General features: G+C 31.9%; 1 protein-coding gene across 1 annotated transcript; it reads right to left on the reverse strand.

The window, feature by feature from the left end:
- Window positions 1-1,355: 1,355 nt before the first annotated feature.
- Window positions 1,356-26,862, reverse strand: Ipo9 (Importin 9). Its single transcript, XM_040724335.2, is given in 13 exon segments — window positions 1,356-2,638; window positions 3,241-3,518; window positions 3,574-3,652; window positions 3,710-3,922; window positions 4,240-4,349; window positions 4,420-4,584; window positions 4,587-4,665; window positions 4,719-4,817; window positions 4,894-5,216; window positions 14,340-14,452; window positions 14,514-14,833; window positions 25,953-26,158; window positions 26,611-26,862. Coding segments are annotated over 13 exon segments (3,087 nt in total). The 5' UTR covers window positions 26,744-26,862; the 3' UTR covers window positions 1,356-1,669.
- Between the last annotated feature and the right edge of the window lie 293 nt (window positions 26,863-27,155).

Here is a 27,155-nt window from a genome sequence, read left to right on the forward strand (position 1 = left end):
CTGAGATTGTTGTACTTATTGGACTACAAAAACAGTCTAATCCAAGGATTCTCAATAAGCGGCCTGCGAGATAAGTTCAGCCCCCTAAAATTATTGTTTTATCCGCCACAGTTTCTTGTGCAGTCAAATCAGAGATGAATACGATAAAAGTTACTGTATAAATTGGAATTATTTAAGAGGGTAGTTTGCTCTTCACCATCACAAATTTAAAAATTGAATGATACAAAATGAGGCCAACAACACCAATGTTCCATGCCACAATTTAGTAGAATGTGATGTAATGGAGAGTATTCTTGCTTTCCTGGCAACTAGAGGAGAAACTCTTTCAGTGGAGACGATAGAAGTGGTGGGATTTTTTGTTGATAATTTTGGCTAACTGAATAATTTGAATAATAAACTGCAAGATAAAAGCAAAGACAATGCTGACCGAGGTTAAGGCTTTCAATGCGAAGTTAATACTCTTCAAACACATAGACTCTTTTAATTACCAACTCTAAACAAATATCGAAGGGATAGATGACAAAATCGATTTTATTCAAGCCTTGATTAAAGAATTTGATCAAAAATGTCAAAATATCGATAATTGTGAGTGTATTTCAACTGATGAGAATACCCATTTTATCCCTGCCCAATGGTGTATGGAATGGGCAGGCTCATCAATATGAAAAATTGCAAATGATCCCGACTGAAAATCAATTTGCAATCTAGATTATCAACAGCTTCTAAAACAATTGGGTCTTGGTTGGAATGCTCGAATCAACATCAGGGGGATCCGTCTATATGATTATATTTGAGGGGTGGGGGGGCTTGTTTTTTAGATTTTTCTTCTTCTTTGCTGCTTAATTTCCCTTATGGCTTTTTTTAGCTAAGCCCCCTACCCCGGTGGAAAGTCCTTAATATGTTAGTGGAAGTCTGTTTTCTCTTAAATGAATGCTGTAAGAAATAAATATCGTGCTTAACTCATTCTTTAGCACATAAATCAGATAATGAGGATTGCCAAAACCAGTTCGGACACGAATTTTAAACAGATAGCTCTGAATGTGCAAGAAAACTATTCATTACTACTCATTAGTTATAATATGTGTAAATAAAAATATTCAAATGTCAATGACGTTTATCATGTTTATATTATTTACTGTTCAATTAAAGACGGTATTTAATTAGGGTGACCTTCGATTAGATGATCATCTAATTTTGACTCAAAAACTGTTGAGAACCGACAGTCAAGACTATAACAATAACGACAATTATTATGATATTCATAATATCTTTTATACCTGATCTGAACGTTCCAGTCATTTATTAAATGAATTTCATATCATCTCTAGAAATAAATGGAGTGACAAAGAAGACAATTTTTATTTTGGACATATAAAAAAATAGAGTATATTTATTTATTTGATCAGGCTAACTTTTTTTTTTTTTGAAGAATTCTTTTCGTATCTTTTTTTTTTACTTGGGAAAAAATCGTAATAACAATTTGAATTACAAATTATAAATCAATTTCATTTCTAATTATATCTATACATAATTATTATCTGAATAATAATGACAAATGTGTAATTGGTTAAGGCCTAATGGATCACATTATAATTTTTGTATAATAATAGCTATGTTTACATAAATCCTAAGAGAAGTAATTTCTTTCTTCTCTTCTTCTTCTTCGTTATTAATTAACCCTAATTCCAATGGAGGACAAAAACTTTCTTTCTGAAGGGTTAGCGTTTTGTATAAAGTAAGGGAAAGCGTTTCTCTTGTTTGAAAAGTCAGTAAAATACTCAATTAGGTAATTTTTCAAATCCAATTTGTAAAGAGGATCAATCAGAATGTCTGGATCATCCTCATCCGCTAAGTCATCGTCCCTAAAGTATGAAGAGGAAACCACCTCCTTGGAGTCATCCTCCATTTGTTCCCCACCTCCCTCTTCTTCTCCATGACTCCTACCATCATCTTCTCTTCCTTCGTTTTCATCGTAGTTGAGAACGTTTTTCATCTCATTAACAAGGAGTTTGAAAATCTTTGATAGAGCATCAATCTCTGTGAATGTATCTGGCCTCGACTTACGTTGGGAACGGGTGAGAACATGAGGTGTGTTTTGATAGATGGGATCCCCCTGGACTTTAATATCCCAGAATCTAAGATCTTCTGTGTTGACAGCATGTTGTAAGAGTTTCGAGAGTGCAATTGTCGTTACTTTGTTTTCATAGAACCCGTAGAACGAATGTTGATATTTGAGCCACTCAGTGAGAACGAAATGGAGAGCCGTGTTTCCCTTTGGACCAGGAGTGGAAAGAAGGAAATTAATGACGGGTCCTATTTGGGAGATGATGAGCTGTGCATATACCATAAGAAGACTTTGAATCACATTTAGACTCTCAGATCCCTGAAGCTTGGAGAGAACGGCTTTCAACAATAGATCCAAATCAGAGCCTAGTTTGTCTCCCATTTTGGAAATGAGTGTCGTGATAAGACGACCCACAAAAGTAGCGGTAAATTCACTTTCAACAGGATTAAGTAAATGTCCAGCTACTTGTACAAGATACCACAGACCTGATTTATGATTATCAGAGTTGTCGGTGAAAGCAACGATTTGCTCCGGGGAGACAGACACGAATGCACGAAGACACTCTCCTCCACTCTAAGAAAAATATTTTTTAATTAAAAACTCTACTATATTACATACATATATCTAATTTATGCATCCTTTCAAAAAGTTTTATGATGATTAAAGAAGGGGGGAAAGGGAGAGAGGAAAAGAAGAAGGTTGGTTCTCTCTCCAAAAATGCACTTTTCAAAAAAAAATTCAGACAGATCCTCCACTACTCCCTTCTCATCTTGAATAGAGAAAACAATTATTCCTTTGTGAAAAGAGAAAATTATGAAATAAAAATGAGTTATATTTTTGCAATGAAAGGGGTGGAGGAGATTGAACAGAAAATATACATACATATATGTACATTCTCATTACTCTTCAAATTCCTTCTTTCAATTTTATTTTGAGTGACAAATGAATGAGCAAATACAGATGGGAAGGGAAGCGGAATTCAATTCAAGTCTTTTGCAATTCCCTTCTCCTTTCTACTTCTTCAAATATATAATATATTAAGTACATACATATATGTAGAAACAACGTGTTGTTTACATATAATACTCAAAATGGTGCAAAAAACACCTTTCCTACAACTTTTATTCACTTTTTTAATATTTTGAAAAGATGGATTTCGAATGGGAAAGACTAACCTGGAGAACTGCGTTATCGTTAGAATGAAGTGTGCACTGAATAGCAACAGGAAAAGCGGATGACATAATGAGATCAGAGATTGGTTGCCCAGATCCGCGTACAACAGTCTGAAGAAGCTCAAGAGCAGCGCATTGAAGTCCAGACTTTTGATCTGACTCTTCAGTATTTAATGCGGAGACGAGAGTAGGAACGAGTTGGATCTGAAGGGAATCTTTACAGCCCTGTGTTTGACTCAATACTTTGAATACCACTTGTGTTAGAGCCGTTGTCATGGGATCTGAAAAGAAGAGATTCAGAGCAATTTAATTATAACTAATTTACTAACTTCTTACCATTTGTGTATTGGAGGAAAATTGCCATCAATATTGGGGTGATTTTATTCTCATAGGCTGCTGTGGCTCCAGCGTCACACTATATATAAAATATATATTTAGAGGTTAACTAAACTCTCATGCATAAGTTACTCACGGACAAGACGAGTCCCATGATTTCCAACATGAGTCCCACAACTTCTGAGGAGTTGTTATAAGTGGTACAAATACTAATAAGTGCTTCTATGGTCCCGGGTAGAATAGGATGCAAATATTTTTCCTTCATACTCGAATCTGCTCTACGAAGCTGCTGACAGTATCCATATATTCCCTTTAATGCCATTATTCGCATTATTGGCATTTGATCCTCCTAGAATAACAAAAACATCCATCATCAATCATCATCTTTGAATCCCTTTCCCTCAACTATTAATTGATCTTGATTTTATACAATTCTTAATAAATTTTTTTTTGATAGAGATATATTAGATACAAAACCCCCCCTCCTCTCTCAAACACTCTTTTCTTTTCCTACGCGTTGAAGTCTTATTTATTTTACTTTTATGTTATAAGACGGAGAAAAGGCTTTAATCGCGCGAGAAAAACAAGAAGGAAAGAAAGCCCTCGAACGAAAGGCATTTCAAGTCGTACCCTACGTAAAAAAAAAGAAGAAGGAAAAAGTCTTACCTGCTGCGATCTCATTGTGGATTCAAGAAAGAATTGAAGTGCCTCTGGAGGAAGTCTTTGTGCGAATTTCCCTGAGATCCAGTAACATCGACCCAACAAGAAAGGAGAGACTGTAAGGAATGGTTTTTTTATTTTAATAAAATAAGGAAATGGGGAAAGGATAAGAAAATAGGTACTTACCTGGATTCTTCATATCCGGTAGGACAATGCTCTCCATGAAAGGTTCGATTTGGAACTTGGACTTGTTAGCTTTAATCTGTGCCTCTATGAGCACATCAAAAAAACCAATGCCATACATGAGGGCCTCATGAATCTTCCACCAGTGGGGAAAACCGGCTTTTTTCTCTCTTCAGCCTCTGCTAAATGCTTTTCGACTGCTAGAGCTAAGGAATCACAGAATTCGTCTGAGAATTCTTCAGAAAATGACTAGAATAAATAGGATTAGAGAAACATATGGAGGCACAACGAAAATAAATTACGATGAGAAGGCAGATGGCCGAGTCTCGGAGTGAAAAAGTAAAGCCCTCATTTTCTTCGTCGTCAATATAGGACTCGGGATTTCCCATCCATTTTTCAGCCTTAGAGGAAATAATCATGATCAAGTTGTTTTTTTTTATAAAAAAGATAAAAGGTATAAAAAAAGTACTGCCTTACTTGCTCATCAGGGATCTGCATAAACATAACGACATAATACATAAGATCCGAAAGGACAGGTTTGATAGAGGCTTGAAATTCGCAATCTTCAACTAAAGCTTGAATAAATTGAAATATGGCATCCACAAGATTTTCGAACCCCAGAACTTCCCCATCCGAGTCCACAATGTCGTCATCCGAAAGGCTGCACCCCGATTGATTACTAATGGCATCATTTACATACTTGGAAGCGGATGCCGTAAGAATATTCCAAACAGGAGGAAGGATGTGATTCAACCATTGGTCCATTGACTTTGGAACGTTGCTCAGGAGCATGGATAGTGCTAACATCAAGAGAGAAAGAGATAATTAATAAATGAAATAGACTACCTCTATTCATAAAGAGCGGTAAATAGTATGTCTATAAATGCTGATGACAACTGGAGTTGTTTAGTAGTTCACCAGAATGGGTTTCTCTTAAATTCCTATGACCGATATGAGATTGGGGGTTTTTAAGGTGTTTTTTTTTATAGGGGAAAGAGGATGAGTCAATGATAAGTTTAAAAGATTAACCCATGTCTGGAGAGAAACCATACACTCCCAACAAATAATAATATATGAAGAAAATGAATGTCCTTCTCATCTTTGGAAGGGATATGAAATAAAGAGAGAAAGAGACACGAATCCTGGGAGGGGTTCCAAAATGGACTAAGTAGTCCCCCTATCAACATAAAAGGGATGAAAAAAAAAAGATGCAGAAAAAAACAACAACTTGAGCGCAAAAGAAGGAGGGCTCTTTTTTAGATTCCTCCCCTCAAATTACAACAACACACGACATACACCATCAAAGAAAGGGTTAAAAAAAAGATACCCCCCCTGACAAGTACTTGTAAAATAATGTATGAGTTCAATTAATTTACAAAAAGTCGCTTCCTCAAAAAGCGAAAATACATATATATTTACACAAAATTCCCGCAATTTCTCCAAATGAAGTATTTAATTCATCAAATCTTCAAAAAATGATCCCTTTCCTTTCAAATACATATATTTCCTATAAATTAATTGTGTCCCCTTTTAGAATATACATCATTAATGATATATATTCCAATGTACATCAAAATACATCAATCTATAATGTGCATTTTTGTAATCACCTCTAAATATATATTGACAGAACAATCCAGAGTGAAAATGACACACACATTCAACAAAAAACTTTCTTTAAGATGGTGTGAATGTTCTTAAAGAATAAGAGGAAGAACAACAATGCTCTTTGTTCCTCATCTTAAATGATAATAATATGATATGAGGTCAAAAAATGTAAGATTCCCCCTGTATTACAATGAATATCCCCACAGAGTCTTTCTCCGCTAAAATCCGCAAAAATTAAGCAATTCCTCGCTAATGCTTTTGTACGAATACATAATAATAATAATAGTAAAAAGCGAGGAGGAAAGGAAAGGGTAGGTGAGACATCGTAGATAGGAAAGAGCGGGGATAAAGAAAGGGGGTTGGGTTCTTTAGTAAGGGGTGCTCAAAAGTAATGGCTATGCATTCTGCGTAGACTGAAGGACCACCTCCCTCGTTTGATAAAAAAAAGAGGACTCAATCCCTCCGCTTGCACACTTAGAGGCAGATAGAGCCATAGATGGTTGATGGTTGTGTATGATTACAAAACTATTTGAATAGTTTTCAAAGGAAATACTTCATTTTTGCACTATTCACCCTTTAGCACAATAATATAAATACATACTTAGATGGGATTCTTTCAATCACAATAATATGTATGTAGTATTTATGCAAAAGAAGATTCAAAATGTGAGTTAATCATTGTCAAAAGGATTAACTCATTGCAAATAATTTTGAAAAAATACAGAGAGTCTTTGTATGAATTGTATTAATATCAAATAATATATATCTATCTAAACACCTGCCATTACATTCATGTTTTGAAATTTAAGCATTTAGCAAATGCAGCCAATGTAACGAGGAAATAATGGCTCCAATAAGGCGAGAGATCCTTTTCTTTTTTTAAGCTTTGAATTTGGCTCACGACACATCAATAACTAGGAATAGAGGTACTTTAGCCGAGGATAATATTACAAAAACCCTTTTGCTTATCAAAATGATTGAAAGTCGATTTCTGGTGGAGTGAGCAACGGTCAAAGTAGAACTCTGCCTAATTTTCCTATGGTCTCATTCCTATTGTCTGTGTGACTTTTCGTGGTGGATTTTGTAGAGTTTGATGTCATAGTTCTTTTTTGATTCTCTGACCAATATTTCATTAAAAATCCACCTAAAGAATCAACGACAAACGAAACCGGTAATAGGGAATGGCCAATAAGGCATATTTCTACTTTGCCGGATGATCCATCAAAATCGATCTAAACAACTCATTTGATACCAATAATAAAGGCTCCACAATACATACTTGGGCAGGACAGATATATTGGTGAGCTGACTAAATTGGCAGAATTCGCACAGTTTTAGATTTTAGTTTTAGTGCGTCTCTACAAAACAAGTTTCCATTTTAAGATATTATTAAAAAAAAAAATGACTAAACCATTAAAACTCTCAACGTGGTCTCTGCGGCAATTTCTAAAGGTTATTTCATCCTTAATTTTTGACCCTGACAACCAATGTACATAATTTAAGTTATGTCAAAGTGACTTCATTTTTAACTTTCCCAGAAGAAAAATTCTATGATGTCATTTTTCAAACTCTTGGGAGGTGAACTAATTAAATAGTTGTCAAAATGATCATTGGCCATGCTTGGCTTTTTATTTGATAATTTTTACTAGGATCTCATACTTAATATGAAATAATAAAAAATCGGTTATATATATATTGGTCGAGTCCTAATATGTACCTACATTCAGATTCTTTATCTATTATTCTCATTAAACTGCGAATAGTTACTCAAAAAACCGGATAATTTTTTTTTATATTTTGTTAATTGATATTTCAGAAAATATAATGAATTGATGAATGGGATAATATTCCTACGTAGTAAGGCATCTAATAGACGTTTCAAATATATTACAAGATTTAAAAAGTTGTCATATAGAACAAAGTCTAACAATTAATAATTTCAATTCTATTGTTCACAATTACCACTTACCACACGTAAGGATCAAACAGTAAAACTCGTAAACATTTAGGAACAGAAGGACACCGTTTTTGTAAACTTATAAATATTCGAATACTTTTGATTTGAATCTTGGGAAAACAATAATTATGCAGATATAATAATAATACGTAGAATATTAATATTTGGACAAAATTGAAGCTGCCCCTCTACAAAATAATCACATCTTACGCCTATGGCTATATGTAGATAAACTTATATTGTGATAATTGATAGAACAAATTAACAAAATCTATCCTTCATATGTTATAAGAAGAATTATCTCAAGTATTACAGCAAGCTTCCTTTATAATGTAATTTTGCCATTATGATGGAAGGATAGTTCAAGTAGGAAAAATTTACAGCATATATGTAAATTAGTAATGGGACGATTCTCAAAAGAAAACCGCTAAATTCTACTTAAAACCCCCGATTCCGACATTATTTATAACACTGATAACGATCTTTAGACTACTTTACATCTTATCATATGATTACTTTCCTACAACAATCACTGGTTACAAGTGAGTATAAAGGATAAGCCGGTACATCACAAGGATCCTACACGTATAAAAACGTTGGGTACGGTCCTAGATATGAGACAAAATGCAATACATTTACAGAACACTAAAACAACAATTTTTCTAGCGAGCGCATGTGTGTAGTCTCAGCACATTCATGAAAATGAGCAAATTCAAATTTGTACCAACTAACAATGAGCACGAATGTTGGGAGTATTTTGGTAGGAAAGAATTTAAATCAACAGAAACAGCTCTTATTAATAAGAATAAACTCGCAAATGTTGTGATCATTAAAGCCCTTTTATTCTTGAAGTAATAGCTCATAATATTTTATATTAATAAACTATAGATTTAATTTCACAGTGAAGTGTCCCACTGTAAACAATTATTGAAGAGAGAGAGAGAGAGAGTTATTGTGGCTTACTTCTAGACATAAAATTGGAGACAGATTGCTTACACATTCTTGGAATGCATTAAAAATTGAAGTATTAATTATTTGGAAGATTTAAAAAAAAGTTTTTAAAGAGTACCTATATTAATTTAAAATCAGTCATGAAAAACCTATCTGTTCTTAATGATGCCGCAGAGAAGGGAGTAAAGCAATGTACATATGTAATCACTATTTAGATACATAAAAAAACGAGGACAGCTTTCAAACATACTACAAGTAGTCGATATTTGTCGTGGTTGCTTACTAAACCAGCGAATAAATCAATCGGATAATAGAAGAATTTGATTTAAATCTATGAATTTAAAACTTATATTGAAATAAAATAAAAAATATTTATTAAACAATATATTTTTTTTTATTATGCCATATAAATGTTAAATATCCAATATGTTTAATTCAAATGTGCCAAAGTAAGATATTGTTCAATCCTCACCAAATTTGAAGAGTTGGACATAAAGTTAAGTCTCAAGACCAAAACAAAGGCCAATCACATACCGTAACTTTTTGAAAAGAGCAATCATCCTTCTAAATATCCACCCTAAAATCTGTTTGTTGCATTTGTTTAACGCCAGAGAAAATAATGAGCAATCAAGTAAAAGGACTACACTCAACAGCTGACATAATTATATTTCCAGTCCTTGATTGTACATTTAAGAAAATCATTCCTTCTTTTTCAATTATACTTTGTGTAAACCTTTCATTTTGGATTTGTCTCTTATTAATTTTTAAAGTTATAAACTCGAAATTAGAAATTGGTAGGTTTTTGTGTGTATAATTGAATACCCAAAGTAGTACTTAGTTTATTCATTTGATATGATATAAAAGTCAAAAGTTACCTCTTTAACCCTTTTTAACAAAAATTATAAATGAATCGACATTATGAAAAACATAATCGAATAATAATAATAAAAAGTTTATTTATTCTTCTCTGCCTGGTACCAAAAGGATGTAATGGAGAAATTCAATTACTTCATCTAGATCCAAATAGGTTATTCATACATGATGCTAAATAATTCTCAATATATTTTTGATCTTGATTTAAAAAAAAAAAAAATATTTCCAGAGTTAATTAATCTGACTCAATCCTCTTCATTTCCTTGTCACCAATTAAATAGCCTGGACATAGCAAATAAATACAATTCAGCCAGTATAATTACGTGAATAAAATTATACTTATTTTAGGGTGCAGAAACTTAGTTTTCTTTTTTATAATAAGTGGCAATAAGACTGTAGCAGTTGTAGAGGTTTTCATTCTAGTTGCCAGATTCGAAACAGTTGGAGTAGTGAGGAAAGTCCGTTTGCATTGGCAAAAATAAATATTGCCAATATTATTTGACGGAATATTTTATTAACTGAAACTAATTGCCATTTAGCTCACTAATTTTTTTTTTTTTGGTGCTATTCAGGAAAATCCGTTTATTGCTTCAATTTATAATATCCAAAAAATAATTTTTTAAATTCATTTCTATAATTTGAAATTACTAACAAACATTCTTTGAACGTAAATAACTCGACTGATAATAATGTTAGAGATCTAAAATTTGTTTCATCAGATGCAATGTTTTCAATAATTTTAAACTGGTGCAATTTGTCTAAATCGAATGATTGGTATCTGATTCCCCCGGAAAAACAAACATTTTTATGACCTTTGCGGATTTGCCAATAAACCTTTGCATTCTTTTGTATTATAAAAGTATCCCTTTATGACCTCTCAATGAAAAGTTATTTTGAGAGAGAGAGAAAAAAAGTAACACTTAATAATTACATAATTTTCACGGGTTTCATGAATTTTCATGAAGGAAGTTATAAATAATTTTATTTACTTTTTTCCAAAATTGTTACATGACAGTAAAATAATTGGACTATTCGATATGCCCACCCTCAGTATTAATGACGGCCTCCAACTTCCTTCTGAAGCCTTGGCACACCTTGAGGTTAAAGTCATCCGGCATTGCATTCCAGGGTGACACGATGGATGCCTCTAGGGATGCTGTTGAGCTGTGTCATTTGTTGCAGGCAACTCCCTCAATCTGAGCCTAAATGTTGTAGTCCAATGGGTTCAGGTCGGGGGAGCTTGGAAGCTAATTGCCCTTGGACCAAAAAGAGGTCATATTTTTGGAGAGCCAATCTTAATTTTTTTTTTGGCTGTTTGACATTGAAACACCATCCTGTTGGAAGACATATGACTCATCTCTAAACACCTCATCAATCCAGGCCTTGCCATGTGTCTCTAAGAGACTGATGTAATGGACTGTATCGATTTTTTCATTGTTACAGATAAAAATCGGAGGACGTTTTTTGCAATTGGAAGCTACGCCTCCCAGGACCATTACAGAAGCAGAATGTTTGGTCTTAAATATAAACTTGATATGGTCTGGGATGTCAGTAGGCTACAGGATTTTGAAACCCGATCTATCCTAAAAAGTTCTTCATCAGAAAAGAAAATGTTGGCTTTCCAGCCTTGAACTTGTTGAGGATTAGTCTTGATCTCGTGGGCTTTTTTTTTTTTTTTTTTGAGTGATTGATAATGTGCTTCTTTCTTCTGTGCTTTGACTTCATCCCCAGGTCCTCATGAACGATCATATGGACTGTACTGGAGGTCAAAGACATGGCCTTTGCCATGCCACGAATGGTCCTGATTGGATTTAGCTATGCCAGCTAAAACTTTAGCCTTTGTCCTCCCAGATCCTTTCTTCCGTTGTATTGTCCCACGTTCCTCAAATAGATTGCCTGTCAGCTCATCCCTACAGCCTGAAACATATCATTAACCGACAGTCCGCACGATGACATGTCGACCACAATTTGAAGTTTCACGTCCATGTCGTCCAGACTATTTTTTCAAAGTGAAAATTAAACAAATAGGACCGGTTATACATAACTCAACCTTTTTTTTGGAACATGGGATAATTATCCCTAATTAATTAGAGATGACTATGATTATATTTTGATTTAAAAGGCAATTGTATATTATTTGCTATAAAAAATTAGCATGTGATATTTTCTCAGTCATCTTAGAAGGAGGACCCATTAAAGCAAAGAGGATCTTAGAATAGATTTCGAATTTCTTAAAAACTTGATCACATCCCACTAATAATTAACATTATTTAACATATTTCGAGGATTTTTTAAGCAGATTGTATCTGATAAATAAGAACACACATTTATCAAAAATATAAGGGACATTCTCAAATTTTGGACAAATGACCATGATTATGACATAATTAAAATCGCATTATCAATAAGTTTCTACTGTTTATGTTCTTTCTTGATGTAGGTAAAAAGGGTTTTTAATAAGCACAAATGAATCTAATTAAAGACGAATGATATTTGAATGTTGTATGAGAAAAGAAAAAGAAATTCCCTCCCCTCAGTACATCACACGTCTTTAACTCTGTTTCTCTCTTTTAATCTCTAAGAAGTGTCTTCTACTATTGATTCCTCTTATATACATACATACATATATTTTTTTGCATTTCTCTCACTAAGCTTTTATTTAGATTGTTGCAAAAAATGAATTCTCAAATATCCATCATCCCCCTTTCTCCCTCCATCCCCCTTACTTTCTTCTCTCTCTCTCGTAATACTATACATAATATGTACATATATTTTTAAATTACATTTCAGAACCACAAAGGAAAAGTGTATTATTATTAAGAGTATCAACAACTACAACACGAGTAAAAAAACAACAACAAAACTGAAAGGAATGGGGTGGATGAATCCTTTTTTCTCTCTTTCTCTCTCTCAAGACAAAGAAAGATATGTATAAGTAATTCCTTCATCAAATACCTAATCCAACTATTATTTGTAATATAGATGTATCGTTAAGCAATATATATATAGGTAAAGAGATGACAGATCTGGGTCGGATCTTCACACAAAAAGACAAAAGTAAATTTCGGATCCAAATCGGAAACCAGAGGCGTCCACAGGGGATGGAATGGAGTGGCTGTACCCCGCCCCAAATAAAGGAATTCTTGCTTTTTTTAAATAAATTAAATATTTGAATTTTTTCTTCAAAATATATTATTTTTGTATAGACCTGTGGATTTTATAATTTTTTCCCCCCATAAAATTATATATTTGAAATTTAATTTGCGAGTTTATTTTCCCAAAAAATTTAATTTTCTGTGATAAAAATTGATTGACCAACTAATATTTAATCCTTTTTTTGTTTCTTGTCGGATGAATGATACGATAAAGGTAGCGCTGTAGAGTAATCACAGGGTACAACTATTTGTATAGATGTCGCTCTAATCACTAATAAAGCTAAATAAAGGGAATGTTAAATAAAGATAATTTTTTTTATCTATAACTGAGATTGAGTATTAAACAATACTACAAGCTTTTTAAGATCCGGAAAATCCTTTGGATCTTTTTTATGAGCCGTAAAAGTTCTAAGTACCCGAAGCTGGTTTGAGTATAGGATCTTTTCAGATAATACAAGTTATACCGTACCCGGGTCCAAGACCCGTTCTATCTCTATACGTATGTAGGTACATTAACTATGTGTTGTGTACCTACAAGTTGCAACCGAAAAATGAAATGATAAATTTACATAACTTAAAAAGAGAACAAATAAGAAATGAAACATCCTTTTTATAGTAAAAATCAGTGATGGTGATATTTTTATTTATTGAAAACTATAAATCAATAAGAATTAGGTGACGCATTATAAAATTCAAATACCCAATACTATATTACTCGGCTAATTTTAAAACATCAAAGTGAAATGATGACCCTTGTTAATATCAGCTGCTTGTTATATGATTATGGGGGAAGAAAATGAATGAATGTTTTAAATAGGAGAACCTTCTACATTTTAACTAACATAAGTGCAGGGAAAATATTATAATTATATTTAAATCCATATAATTATTGTATTTTTTTAATGTTCCTTTAATTGGTCAGACGGAGTTGCACTGATTAAGTATAAGTAAACATTATAGCATTAGTCTATCTGAACTAGGAATCTTTTGTCTAAATCCATATACATAAGAGATATATATATATTTTTAAATCGCCTTGGCGCGAATGCACACACATTGAATTTAAAAGAATAACTTCGCCTGAGCGCGTTGTTCTTGAGCTACGGCGATTCAACTTTTAAAACAATTTACACCAAAGAAAAGCAAGAATGCTTACTTTAGAGGGAGAACACCACTCCGACCTATTAAATAATGAGGAAAAAAGAAGAAAGGGCAGACGCAACACCCGTTTTTCCTTTCCTAAACTTAGTTGTTTTTTTTCCAAACAAAAATGCCAACCCTAAATACAGGATAATGAGACGTAGAAATGGTAACTTGTTCAAAATCGCAATTTGTCAACAACATAACTATTCATTTAATATCGAAAAAGAGAATCTTACCTTTAATAATTTCCGTTTTAAGACCAGCATCTGATGCATGCGAATCAGGAGGAACATTCAAAGCAGAAACAAGGCCTCCCGTAAACATGGGTTGTATGGGTGTGAGTATATTACTAGTATAAGAGTCTTATCAATGTATGTATGTAATCATGTATATAAAATGGAGTAACTTACTTATATTCCTCACTAATACTACTAATCATGGAAACAAACGTCGTAAAAATCTCTATGGCGCGTGTTCGAGTTCGAATTCCATATTTGTCAGCATCAGAAAATATACGAAAGATCTCTGGAAGAATAACAGGTGCTGCCTGAGGGATTTGAAGCTCTGTTAAATCCCGTGAGAATTCTTTTAATACCCTCACAGCTCCCATAACAGTGAATTCACTTGGATCCTTGAGAGCAGCCATGAGGATATTAAACAACTCTGGCCATTCATCAGGCCAATCCCAGCGAGCAATTGAGGAAATGGTGTAGGCTATGGAGGAACGTACCTGAATGAAAAAATAAACAAATATATATAGATTAAAATATCAATGAATGTACTATACGTATATACTATATACATAAAAGACTCCCTTTTCTTCTCAACTCTATAAAATTAACCAACTTTTTCTGGATCAACTTTCATTCATTTGTTTCAAATCAAAAGTACACGATAAGTTCTTGAACAAATACTCTATACATATTTAAGAGACAGCGGGATCAAAACGAATCCAAGCTGTTTAAACTTTGTATAACGTACTTGAAAATACATATTATGTATTGTTATAAACAATTTATCTGTAAAATTGGTCCTGACCGATTTTTTTGGGACTGAACTAGACAGAACTTTTTTATCCGACCGGTCCAAACCGAGCTAATATAAGGGTCTCAGAGCAGTCTATTATTTCCAGACTTAAACCCAACACTAGTATACACATAAAAGACTCTCTTTTCTTCTCAATTCTATAAAATTACCCAACTGGGGATAGTAAGAAAATATGTATTGCCAAACATACTCATAGATAGGTGAATACGTGAATAATAACAGATAGAAGATGATAATAGTAGCTATTAGTTTAGTTATTATTCATCATTAGAGTAATAAAATGAAAATAGATGTCTTGAACAAAAGGGTCTCTTTAAATATATGTATCTATATAGAATCAACATATGAAACCTTCAAAACAATGCTTTTAAAACCATTGAATTCGATAATAACAAATAAGATAATTCAGCTTGATAATTTCAATAGAAGGTTTTTTTTCTTCTTCTGTATATATATAACATACGGTTCTAGGATGTTACATACCGGGGGAAGTTTCGCCCTGCGCAAGTTATATCAAACGGTTTGAATTCATTATAATAAGAAAGTACAATTATTTCATATTAATTACTGAAATGCCATAATTTCATAATTAATTACAAAGGACTTCAAGTTGAAGTAGACCTTAAATTATAATTGGAAGATACATCATTTATACTGTAATATATTTATGAGGGCGAAACTTCCGGGGTCACGATCATATACAGTTTCTGTTTGTGTGTGTCCTTTGAGGCTGAAACTTAGTGAGGGTGCCTCTTTTGAACCTGGTCAGGCTAAGACAAGGGTGTGCATTTTTATGGGGGGGGGGGCATTCTATATCCAAAAGACACACACATACAAAAAATGGGAGCTCAAGGACTTTGTAGAAATTTGTCTGGAGATTCGTTTGCAAATAATTTTGACACATAAAAAACATCTGTCATTTTGTGAATATTTCTTTATTTTTTTGCTTTTTTTCATAAAATGTCAATTTCTAATTTTTGAAGAGAAATGCCACAAAACAATGAATATTAACATAAAAAAATAATTTTCAATCTCTGGAACAATACATTACAAATAATTTTTGTAATATTTGTAAAAATTAACCTGTTATCGAGGGTTATTTTTCCAAAGACATTATTATCCATAACTACGTTTGTTGCAAAAATAATAAAAAAAGTTTTTTTTGCAATTTTCTCCGTGAATTTCGATTTGTAAACTTTTTAACAAAAATAAAAGATAGACTTCCCAGGTATGTTTTTTGAAGTTTATACTACATTTAAAAAAAATTGGAATTATATATTTCATATAAGTACATAATAATATAATATTCAGGCGCTATATTATAATGCATGTAATAATACCCTCACGCTTGCCCATAGAACGCCGTGTTCTTTGTTTGAATAGTTGTATACGCAGCACAAAGATGGAACAACGTCATATATTGGCAAGCCTCAAGTCATCGAAGTACTTTCGAATAGCATAATCTGTAAAAAAGATTTCCCCCAATTTATCTGGACCGCCCTGCATATAAATTATATTTCCTTCTCTAGGAACGAATAAGGGGGGAGGGGGAGTTCAGTTCAATAGAATAATTTCTTCCAAGCACGTTGTCCATTGAGCTACGTCGTTTCGTCCCATGGTTGATTGAATGTAACTCTTTGTATACTTTTAACAGGGTAGTTATGTCAAATAATTATTTAAATAATATTTAGAAGTAAAATTGATCCTTAAATTAGTATTGTAAGCACAAATGTTAGCCATATGACTATAGTTATATAAATTATGTCATTAACAACATTTCAATAATTAAAATAATAGTTTATGGATTAAGGAAATTTTGCCTTAACATTTGAATTGCAGAAATACTATAATTTATAGAATAAATGTAAATAGAAAGAGTGGATAAATTACTTCTGAAATGGTTTACCAATTTGCAAATTATCAAAGATTCCAGTACCAAAAATTATTTTCCTTCAATATGGAAAATATATATTCGAAAACTTGATAGATCTTCTTGCAAGTATTCTCAAGTACTTCATCAATTTGACAAGCCGCCATCAAATTAACGACAAAGTTCACCATTAGACCCCCCCAGGACTTTGCCCACCTTTGACTTGGATTACCGATCTAGAGACTTTTTTCTCTCTCTTCAAATTCGAACATAGCCGGAAGACTTTGAAAAGAGTGTTTGGTAGCTTCAAGATTAAAGTTGAGTGGCTTAACACTTCAAGGAGAATCATTGAGACCGGACTTAGACGCTTGCGAATGCTGTAGATAGTATAACGGTCAACTCCGGACGATGTGTCATGGCCGGCCCGGATCAAAGTTGCAATCTCCAAGCTACTAGTAAATTTATTTTGTCAAAATGTTTATTATTTAACGACAAATCCAAACAAATATTTTACAAATCTATATTAATAAAGCAAACCTTATCTGGATGGATGAATTGATTAAGAACAGCTTTAAAAAAACCAGATTCAGATAGCAACTACAAAAGCAGGGCTATTTCGATTTTAGTATTATTTTTAATGTATGTGTGTAAAACATGTCCTAGAAAGCGGGAGTGGATTTTTCTAGTTGGCAAACTGAATAAACATGTATATTTTCTAATGCTAGTCTCCTTATTATTTATTTCTTCAAAAAATAACAATTATAAATTAATAACTAGTGTGTGTGCCCATTAGAGAAAGAGATCAACAATGATGGTATGGTCTTGAGAAAAAGGTGTAAGACCTTATTGAATTCGGAATAAAATTAAAGATCCATATCAGAGTTCCTATACATATATCCTTGCTATATACGAAGTGGGGTTCTTGTAAAAAATCTTCAAATAGTCAGGATTACCATTTTCGTTTTCTTTTATATTTATATACTGGCAAGACATGTTTATTGGATCACTCTGTATAGAGTTGTATAAAAAGGAATGAAGTCTCGCAGGCGTTTTGATCAACTCATTTTAAAAAGAAGAAAAACGGGAAGTGAAGTACATTACATAAAATTTAAAATAATTCATTTGACCATAGGTGAGATATAGCAACTAAAGTGAGTAGCTAATGCTCAGCCAAGGACTAAATTAGTCTCTAGGCCAGGGTGGTTAAACATACGCCCGATGGCTGGATCAGGTCCACCTGGAAGTTTGGTACGGCTTGGGAGATAAATATATTTCCTTCTCCAGGAACGACCGGGCGCAAACCTACGCACAATAAGTTCAAGAGAATAATTGTCCATTAAGCTGCGTCGTTCTATTCCTATATTGCCAGCTGGGGAAGCAGTATTGTATACTCGTCTAGAACATGTACACAGCACTGTACAAGACTAACAACAGTATGTGATAGTATTTGATTCTGTTTAATATCGGTTAGCGGCAATTGCATTAAGCCTTAGCTCCTCATCAGCGAAATAACTTTGTCAAAAAGGAGAAAAATGGACAAAGAGTGTAGGAATTTTCAAGAAAAATTGGCATTGTCTTATATGTTCACAGAGGTGAATGGAAAACCCGTGTGCTGGTATACCAGCAGCAAGGTTCTAATTTTAAAGAATACAATAGTCGGCATCATTATGAAAATCACCATAGTGAAAAATATAACAGCTTGCACAGAGAACTGAGAAAACAAAAGGTATGATGGTGAGTCTGAAGGAAGAGTAATCTTTTTTCATTCGGAGTCGAGAAGCCAGTGATACTCTGAGGAAAAGCCAGTTACTTAATTGCAATCCAAATAGCTTTAGTATCAACGTCTTATTGTGTTGGGGAATTCGTTAAAAACTGCATGTTGACTGGTGCGGAAATTGAGTGTCCTGAGAAACAACATGCGTTTGCCAACATTAGCTTGACAAGAAATACCGTGGCAGAGAGGATTTCGCAACGATCAGCAGATTTGGACCATCAACTGAAAGGCAGAGTGAGGTCATTTTTTGGATTTTCTATTGCGATTGAGTAAAAGTGTTGTTCAAATTGTACATACTTTTTTGAGTTCTTAGATGGTTCATAATGTATTTAATAAAAGGAAAATGAATATAATAAAGATTTTATTTTTCAATACACTAACTATTAGTATTAGTGACTCATACTAAGAAAATAAGAAGACTTATTGTTAGTTACTGTAATTTTGTAATGATCTTACTTGAAGTAAGATTAATTTGTATTCGGACCGCAAACCAAATTGAGTTTGACACTCACGCTTTAGATTAAAGTACTCCCAGGCTCATTACCTCTTACTAAAAAAATAATTCGGGAACTGTCATTATTAATTTTCAGGAGAGCACACACAAGTATTGAGTAATTACGTGGTAGTGTGCACATGAAGGCGGAGAGTAAAAATATGATACTTATAACCTAGTCACCTCCCAGAAAGGGTCCCAAACTTTGTTTTTACCTTAAGCCCCCTACCATTAAAATTAGCATCAAATACAATTGGTATAACATGTCCACATATAGAATATGATTTTTTGATTAACAACATGTAACCCTTTCTGAAGTAACATCTGCAATTGCTTGAGTTCTAACTAGAGTAAGAAATGGAGTATCATGTTATACAGCAGAACAAAGCCCATTGACGTCCGATGATGATAGTTTCTTCTTTGTTTCAAATGTTCTACTGTGGAATTAAGAGAGAATAATATCCTCTCTTTCCATCCTCATATCCTCAAAATCCTAATTTCAAAACTCCTTTGTCTTTTTTGATCTTTAACATAAGAAACACACAAAGAAATGAATCTATATATCTATAAAATTCACATCATTTTATTTATGTATGTGTATAGCATTTTTACCAACATTTATTATATTATATTTAATAGCTATCCTCAAGAGACATCATAACTAACTCAAGTCTTATTATTCAATACTACACTCAAATAACTAACTAAGCAAGAAGGATTTTTGAAGGTACAAAACAAACAAAAGGAATTGTTCTCAAGTGAAAATAGAAAGCCTTATCCCAAGACCCTTTCTTTATCAGTTTCATTTAATTGACTTAAATAACTACAAACACAGCTATTGTTATAAAATATATATAAATATAACTAAAAACTCGGTTGCCCATAACAAATATCCTTTTTCTAAGACTTCTTAAATTACATTAATTTTGAATTTAAATACATAAATATAAAATCACATTCATTTAATAAAATTAACAGGGCCTATCAGAGTATTTGATTTTCAAATTAGATAAATTGAAAGCATTATTTAACTAAATAAAAAACAAACCTTGAAAAAAAAAATATATTTCAAGATTCTTACATGCTAAAAGATTTATTGTTATATTAATGGCGAAATTAAATAATCAATTCATTTACACATAATAAAATATATAATAATTATGTAAACATAGTCTTCCTTTTAAAAACTAAACGAAACTAAACTTCAATCAGGATCCTTCTTGCTTTTCCAAATAATTTTTTTTTTGGTGTGGGTTTGTGCAAAAATTTTAATTAAATTTTTTTGGGTCAGGCCTAAATTTGACCAAATGAAAGGAAGTTATTTTTTGTCGGTTTTAATTTTTTTTTCTTCGTAAAATATTAATTTTTAAGTGATCACGAAAAAAAAAAAAAAAATCATTGACCCACTGCGTACGCCCCTGAACTTAGAGAGCTCCCAGGTAAAGTTATATTATTCTTTTAAAAAAAAAAAAATATATATATATTTATAATAATAATAATGATTCATCATTTTCAAAAAATAAAATCCGAATTTCTAAAAAGCGTTACATATGTTATCATTTAAATATTATGTTTAGTACTCGGAAATTTTATAAATATCAAATCAATAATAATAATTTGTAAGATAATGATGTTCCAACAGACATAAATTATGAACATGCTCTTATGCAACAATCTTCTAAAAAAGTTTATTGTTATTGCAAAAAATATAATTAAAAATAATAATAATATTTTAAGTTCTAAAAGACTCATTACACATGCAAAAAGTAAAATAAAAGATGCCCAAAAAATCATGGACCTTGTACCATCATAATAAGCATAGGGCATAATGGTAAATTTTTAATTAAATGTTAATAGAATATTAACACCAAGGTTAATAGAAATACATGGTTAGATCATCATGTAATCGGGCTTGCTAGAATTTTCAATCTGATGTATTGTACCGACTTCTGGGCAAGACAGGCGGATTTTTACAAAAACCACAACCACTTATAGTCTATGACATCATTATTGCTAGAATTTTCAATTTAATGTATTGTACCGAATGCTGGGTAGGACAAACAGATTTTGACAAAACACGCAACCACTCATCTACTATGACGTCAATATTAAAAGCCTGGTGGAAGTCAAATATCAGTCGCACACGCGTTATGGTATAACCTTGTATTTCTATTAACCCTCGTGTGTATTAATGTATCTATATAGTTGCGTCGGTTAGGAAATCTTATGGCAGTGGAAAAAATGGCCCATGTAAACCCGTGTTTCATGAATACTAAAGTAAAAGTACAAATGTACTTGGCCCCATCTCTATAGAAGACGAGTTAGTTTTTCTCGACATGGATGCAAAAATTAATTCCAATACGTAAATTGATGAAGTTTTGGAGCCTATGGTAAAGCCTTGGCCCATGAAAAATACTACTACGAATAAAAAATATGCATTCCGTTAAGTTTATCTTCCCTCTCAGGTTTGAAAGGAAATTACTTTGGATAGATACATATTAAGGTAAAGGTAGGTATGTTACAAAGTCTGAAAAGGCAAAATATGAATTTGAAAAGGGGCTCTTACTTTATGTATGGAGTGTTTCTTCCCATAAATACCCCAATTATTAAAATCTATTGGCTAGTCAATGAGAAATCCGGAGATTCGTGGTCGAAAATTTAATCCGTCTAAGAACTGGTTTCTTAAGACTAGCGTATTAAATATGACGCACGGAGTTTGTTATTATTATCTCACTCAAATTATTTCTTTCTACATTTAGGACTGTCATAGTTTGAATCACGAAACCTAAATTTCCTAATATGTTAATTGTACGAGGTTCAGTGATCTTAAAAGAATGAGCATAGCACAAATATGACACTCCTCTCATAATTTATAAGCGCCTTCAAATTTCAAATTCTCATAAAAACTGATGTTTTCTATCCATTTTTATATTTTTTCACTAATGAATCGAAAAACGCTCAGCTTCCTTACGTTTAAAAAAACTATATATATCTATTAATTAGAAGTGTCATTTTTGGCCTAAAACTTCGAAGCCAATTTAAAGAATAAGAAATAGTCCTATTATGTATTAGCACCAACAAACTTCTTAATCTCATAAAAGCCGATTCCGTCAATTAATTTATATATTTTTTCACAAATGAATAGATAAATATTCAAGCTTTGTTAAGTGTTTTTAAAAATTTCGTCTGTCAACTGGAAGGGTTGATTTTTCACGCAAATCTGCAGCTCATTAAATCCTCTATTCATTAGCGACTACAAACTATTTCATCTGATAAAAACTGATGCTCTCATTCAATTTATATATTTTTTTCACTAATGAATAGACAAAATATTCAAGCTTCCTTACGTTTCTCTATTAATTAGAAGAGTCCTTTTTGGCCCAAAACGTCGAAGCCAATTCGGAGGTCATTTTAAGTTATTAAATGAAGTTGAATATTGCAACTTTTTCTAGAATTGTTACAATGACAATATACTTTAAACTCTCTAGAACATTATTAGGGTAAATTGTTTGTAATGTCTTTAAGAAAAAGTCATCAAATTTATTACTTAAAAGATGTACATATTTATGGCGTTTTGTGCGTCACGAAACTTCTTATCGATCAGCTGTTCGAGCAACTTAATACGTGGGGGAGAAAAAAAAGATTAAAGCACTTCCTCTTTTATATCATACCAAGTAAAGTTAAATCAATCTATCTCTGAAAATATTGATACTCTAAATTCAGTAATTGTCAGAGAATAGAACCAAATCCGAAAAGAATCATTCGCGATTCCTTTAGATTATTAACGGTATACGAGTTACAAATAATATTTATACTAAAATTTAATTCGTATATTATTTGTACTAGAAATGGCAGCTTCCTTTTGTAAACGGTTGTGATAATCACTAAACAGACATTAGTTTCAAACATTATTATCATTTTTCATATATTGGTGCTTTTCACTAAAATTTGTAGGAAATATTACAAAAATAATTTTAAATCAGTAAGAAGAGTTTTGACAAGGTTGGATTTCTTTTCAGCTTCATTGGCTAATGGTCGGTCACATTTTGATAAATCCTTATTTAGGACTGCTCAGTAGGGAAATACACAACACTATTAGTAAGTTTTAAACATAATATAAATAAATACTACTAAAAGTAAATTGTTTTCCTTTTTTCAAAGCAATATCTTATGATGCTATAAAATGACTCCCTTAAATATCCATACTTTTTTGCTATTGCAGCTTTTATGTTGAAGGTCAACAGAATGATACTACAGTACCGTTTTTTATTGGGGAACTGGTTTGAGTGACCATTGATTACTCACCATTAATAGACAGATATATACGACAACCCAAAAAGATATTGGTGCCAGATTCCAATCGTAATTACGGCCCTGTACTAATAGTGGTATCGATATTGAACGATATCTATGTTTCGTTAATAAAATAAAATAAAAAAACTCTCATCAGTATTTGTATTTCTTAAATTATTTATTTAAACTCGGGAAAAAATATATATTTATATCTTAATGTTGTATGAAGCAGACAGTTCATTTGAGAATTAGAAGTCTAATTTTACTAATATATATTATTTAGATACATTTTTTGCGATGGAATCCATTGTATTATCAAAATGTTTTCAACTAAGATTTTTTAAAAGGAAATAAAAAGAAAATCCACTTTCCGTTTGATACAAGGCCGTAATTGTATTAGTATTAACCCCATTTGACATAATCTATGCCAGTACATAAAAAACAATAAAAGCCTTGAAGTTTGGTTTATTTATTTTTTTATTCTTTAGAAGAAAGTATATAAGCCCAATTTTCCAGTTTGTTTATCATTTTTCAATCTTTTTTTTTTATAGACCAGATGCTGCCTAGTCTAATTTTTGATCATACTATTTTATACTTAAATTATTTCATTGTCATAGGCTAAAAAGATTTGGTATTTTAAAGCCTATGAATTTCAAATAAATTAATTATTTATCACCAATAGTGTAACTACTACATTAAGATCCTTATTATCTTCAAATTGAAATGAACAAAAAGTAACATAATTTGATCAATACTAGATCATAGTTGCATAATAGTATACAAATGTATTTTTCTTAACCTTTTATTGTCAATGACACACTCAAAATCTGCCATACTTATATTTCTAAAATTTACAAGAGGAAAAACATATGCATTATTAGTGCTGTGTCAGCCCGTATTTATTCGACCACTCCAAACTTAGGAGCGGTCCTATTAGTCTTTGGGACAGATCCTTAAGGCCATCAGTCCATCGGAGTGTCAGGTCTAGAACTAATTTAAAAAATAAAATAAACTTGAGTAACGCCATCAAAGACGAGATTTTATAAGTTTTAGGACTGATATGCAGGAATGAACTGAACTAAACTCCAGTTTTCAATCCTAAATAAGGATTTATACAGCACCATGCATTATGTATATATAGGATGAAACCACAAATATTATAAAAGAATACGCATAATCAGATAAAAGCATGCATAATTTCATTTTTTTTAAATGCTAACTGATACTAAATTTAATATACACTGATATTTTATTATTTATGAATCATGACAATGTACTATAGCCAACTTCAATTAATATCATAATCCGTGCCGCATCGTTGCAACTGGTCCCACTGGTCGAGAATCAATGTTTTGTATGTACTACAAAAAGTTTCCTTACAAAACAACGCTTAATTTGAAATGATACTTAGCTATATACAGAACAAATCGACTAAGCTGAAAAAGTAAAATTGTAATACTTCATCATGTGTAGTAATTACATGTACTTAAACTTTTTAAATGAATAATACCAATTACATCATTTATTTGTCAATGGTATTTGAATAAATACAATATTGCCAAATTTTACTAGAACATCAATGTCTAAAAAATTTTATAATACAATTTATGCAATTGTATTAAATATATGTAAATAAATCATTATATCCATAGATCTTTATAAAAAATTAATAAATATTTAATTGAAAAAAAAATAAAAAATCATTTGATAATAAAATGTATACGAGGCAAATAATATCAACAAATATGATGGATAGTTTATTTTTTTTTAGAAACTTTCTTTAAACAAATTCAAACTTGAGTACATATTCGTAATATAATGTACTATATTAACGACACTAAAATTCAATTTTATCATAATGCATGGATTCAAATAATACAGCCTAAAAAAATCGTAAGTATAACCATTAGAATAAATTATTATCGTTATATCAAAAATAATAATCATGAGTACATAGAAATAACGCAACCTTTCATACTGCATATAAGAGAATAAATTATATTAATATACAATACTAAAAATCAGAATACGAAAGAAATTCTTAATAATTTCATACAATTTGTCAATTATAAATTCTTTTTAATTTGTTATCAGAATTTCCATTGAAATTGAAAATAATAATCTACATCAATTACAAATCACAATTTTTTTAAAAGAATTAAGTGATTATCAAAAAAGTACAGTTTACTTTATTTCTCAAAACATCGTTTAAGCCCAATGTTAAAAACATTTGTACAGATACTTATGACATTCACCGTCAAAAAGACTTTATTTTATCATAAATGCAAAAAAAAATCAATATGTATTAATGAAAAAGCATCAGAAACAAATTAATTATCAAATAGGCACAATGTGTCATTCATATGTCTTACCTTGCTAATGGATTCTTTAAGACCAATGGGTAACAAATTCCTAATATCCCCTTTGACATGAGACGGAGTTTCTGGCTGTTCAAAAGTTTCGGAGAGAGAAGACCAATGATTATCAACATATTTTTTGAGAAGAACTGAGCTCATCTGTCTTAGTGACATAGGACCTTGTGGATCCAACGTAAGCTCGGTTAAATGAAGACCATAGTCTGTAATAAACACAGTAATAAATTCTTAAATAGAATGCTGAATAAATTCCTGTAGTACAAGCTATTTAAATAACCCAAAGTAAAGCATAATTTTCAAGGCATAGTCTTGAATACAAGAAATAATAGCCTATTAAATGTTAGATGAAAGAAGTAATGGAGCCACTGTAGTGTATGGAAGGATGTACCTGAGGAGCACTTGCCTTGTCAACTTAAATGTGGACTAGTTTAAAATAAAAAAATATAATTTTGAGGGAAACGAGTGATTAGAACTCCGTTCAAGGAGCATCACCTCACTTATCATTGTCATTGATATATAGAACACAATTTTAATGGAGCTCACTCCTAACTTGAATCAACATACGAAAATGCAAAAGCACAGACCAATTTCTAGCTGAAAACACTTTGAATAGCCTAAATAAATACAAATTCTATCCCTTTAATGATTTAATTACCATCAGTAACTTCCAATGCCTTTATTTGACTCTCAGCAGTATTCCTTATCCTCACATCTGGAGAGAGGAGTTCTGATATTGTTTCCGTTAAAGCAACACGAATGTTGGAGGATAATTCCGCCTCCGTAGACATTTCCAACCGTGTACTCTGTTCCGCTGAAAAATGTGAGCTCCGGGTGACCGAGTTGTGTTCAGTCTTTGGCTTACACTAGCAACTAGCAACTCGCTGTACCTTCAATCTGGAGATAAATAGGATAATAAATAAATATTAAATGATAATAAAAATATGAAAATTTTTCTCTTCTCTTTCCATTACGTCATGGATTGACTCAAGAGAGGCCGGCTTTTTATGTTTCAACCGCTAATTTCAAAATATGTCATGTGACGTCATGAGCGGACATTACTTGCATTTCAGGCTATTTCTTGACAACCCCATGATCCAATGTTCATGTACAGAGCCTGAAATGACAACACTATCAAATTAGGAATTATGTCAATCCATCAAGCCATGATCCTCATTAATTACTTCTTGTACAATTACGCTA

Source organism: Lepeophtheirus salmonis, chromosome 13, assembly GCF_016086655.4.
Source record: "Lepeophtheirus salmonis chromosome 13, UVic_Lsal_1.4, whole genome shotgun sequence".
Classification (NCBI taxonomy): domain Eukaryota; kingdom Metazoa; phylum Arthropoda; class Copepoda; order Siphonostomatoida; family Caligidae; genus Lepeophtheirus; species Lepeophtheirus salmonis.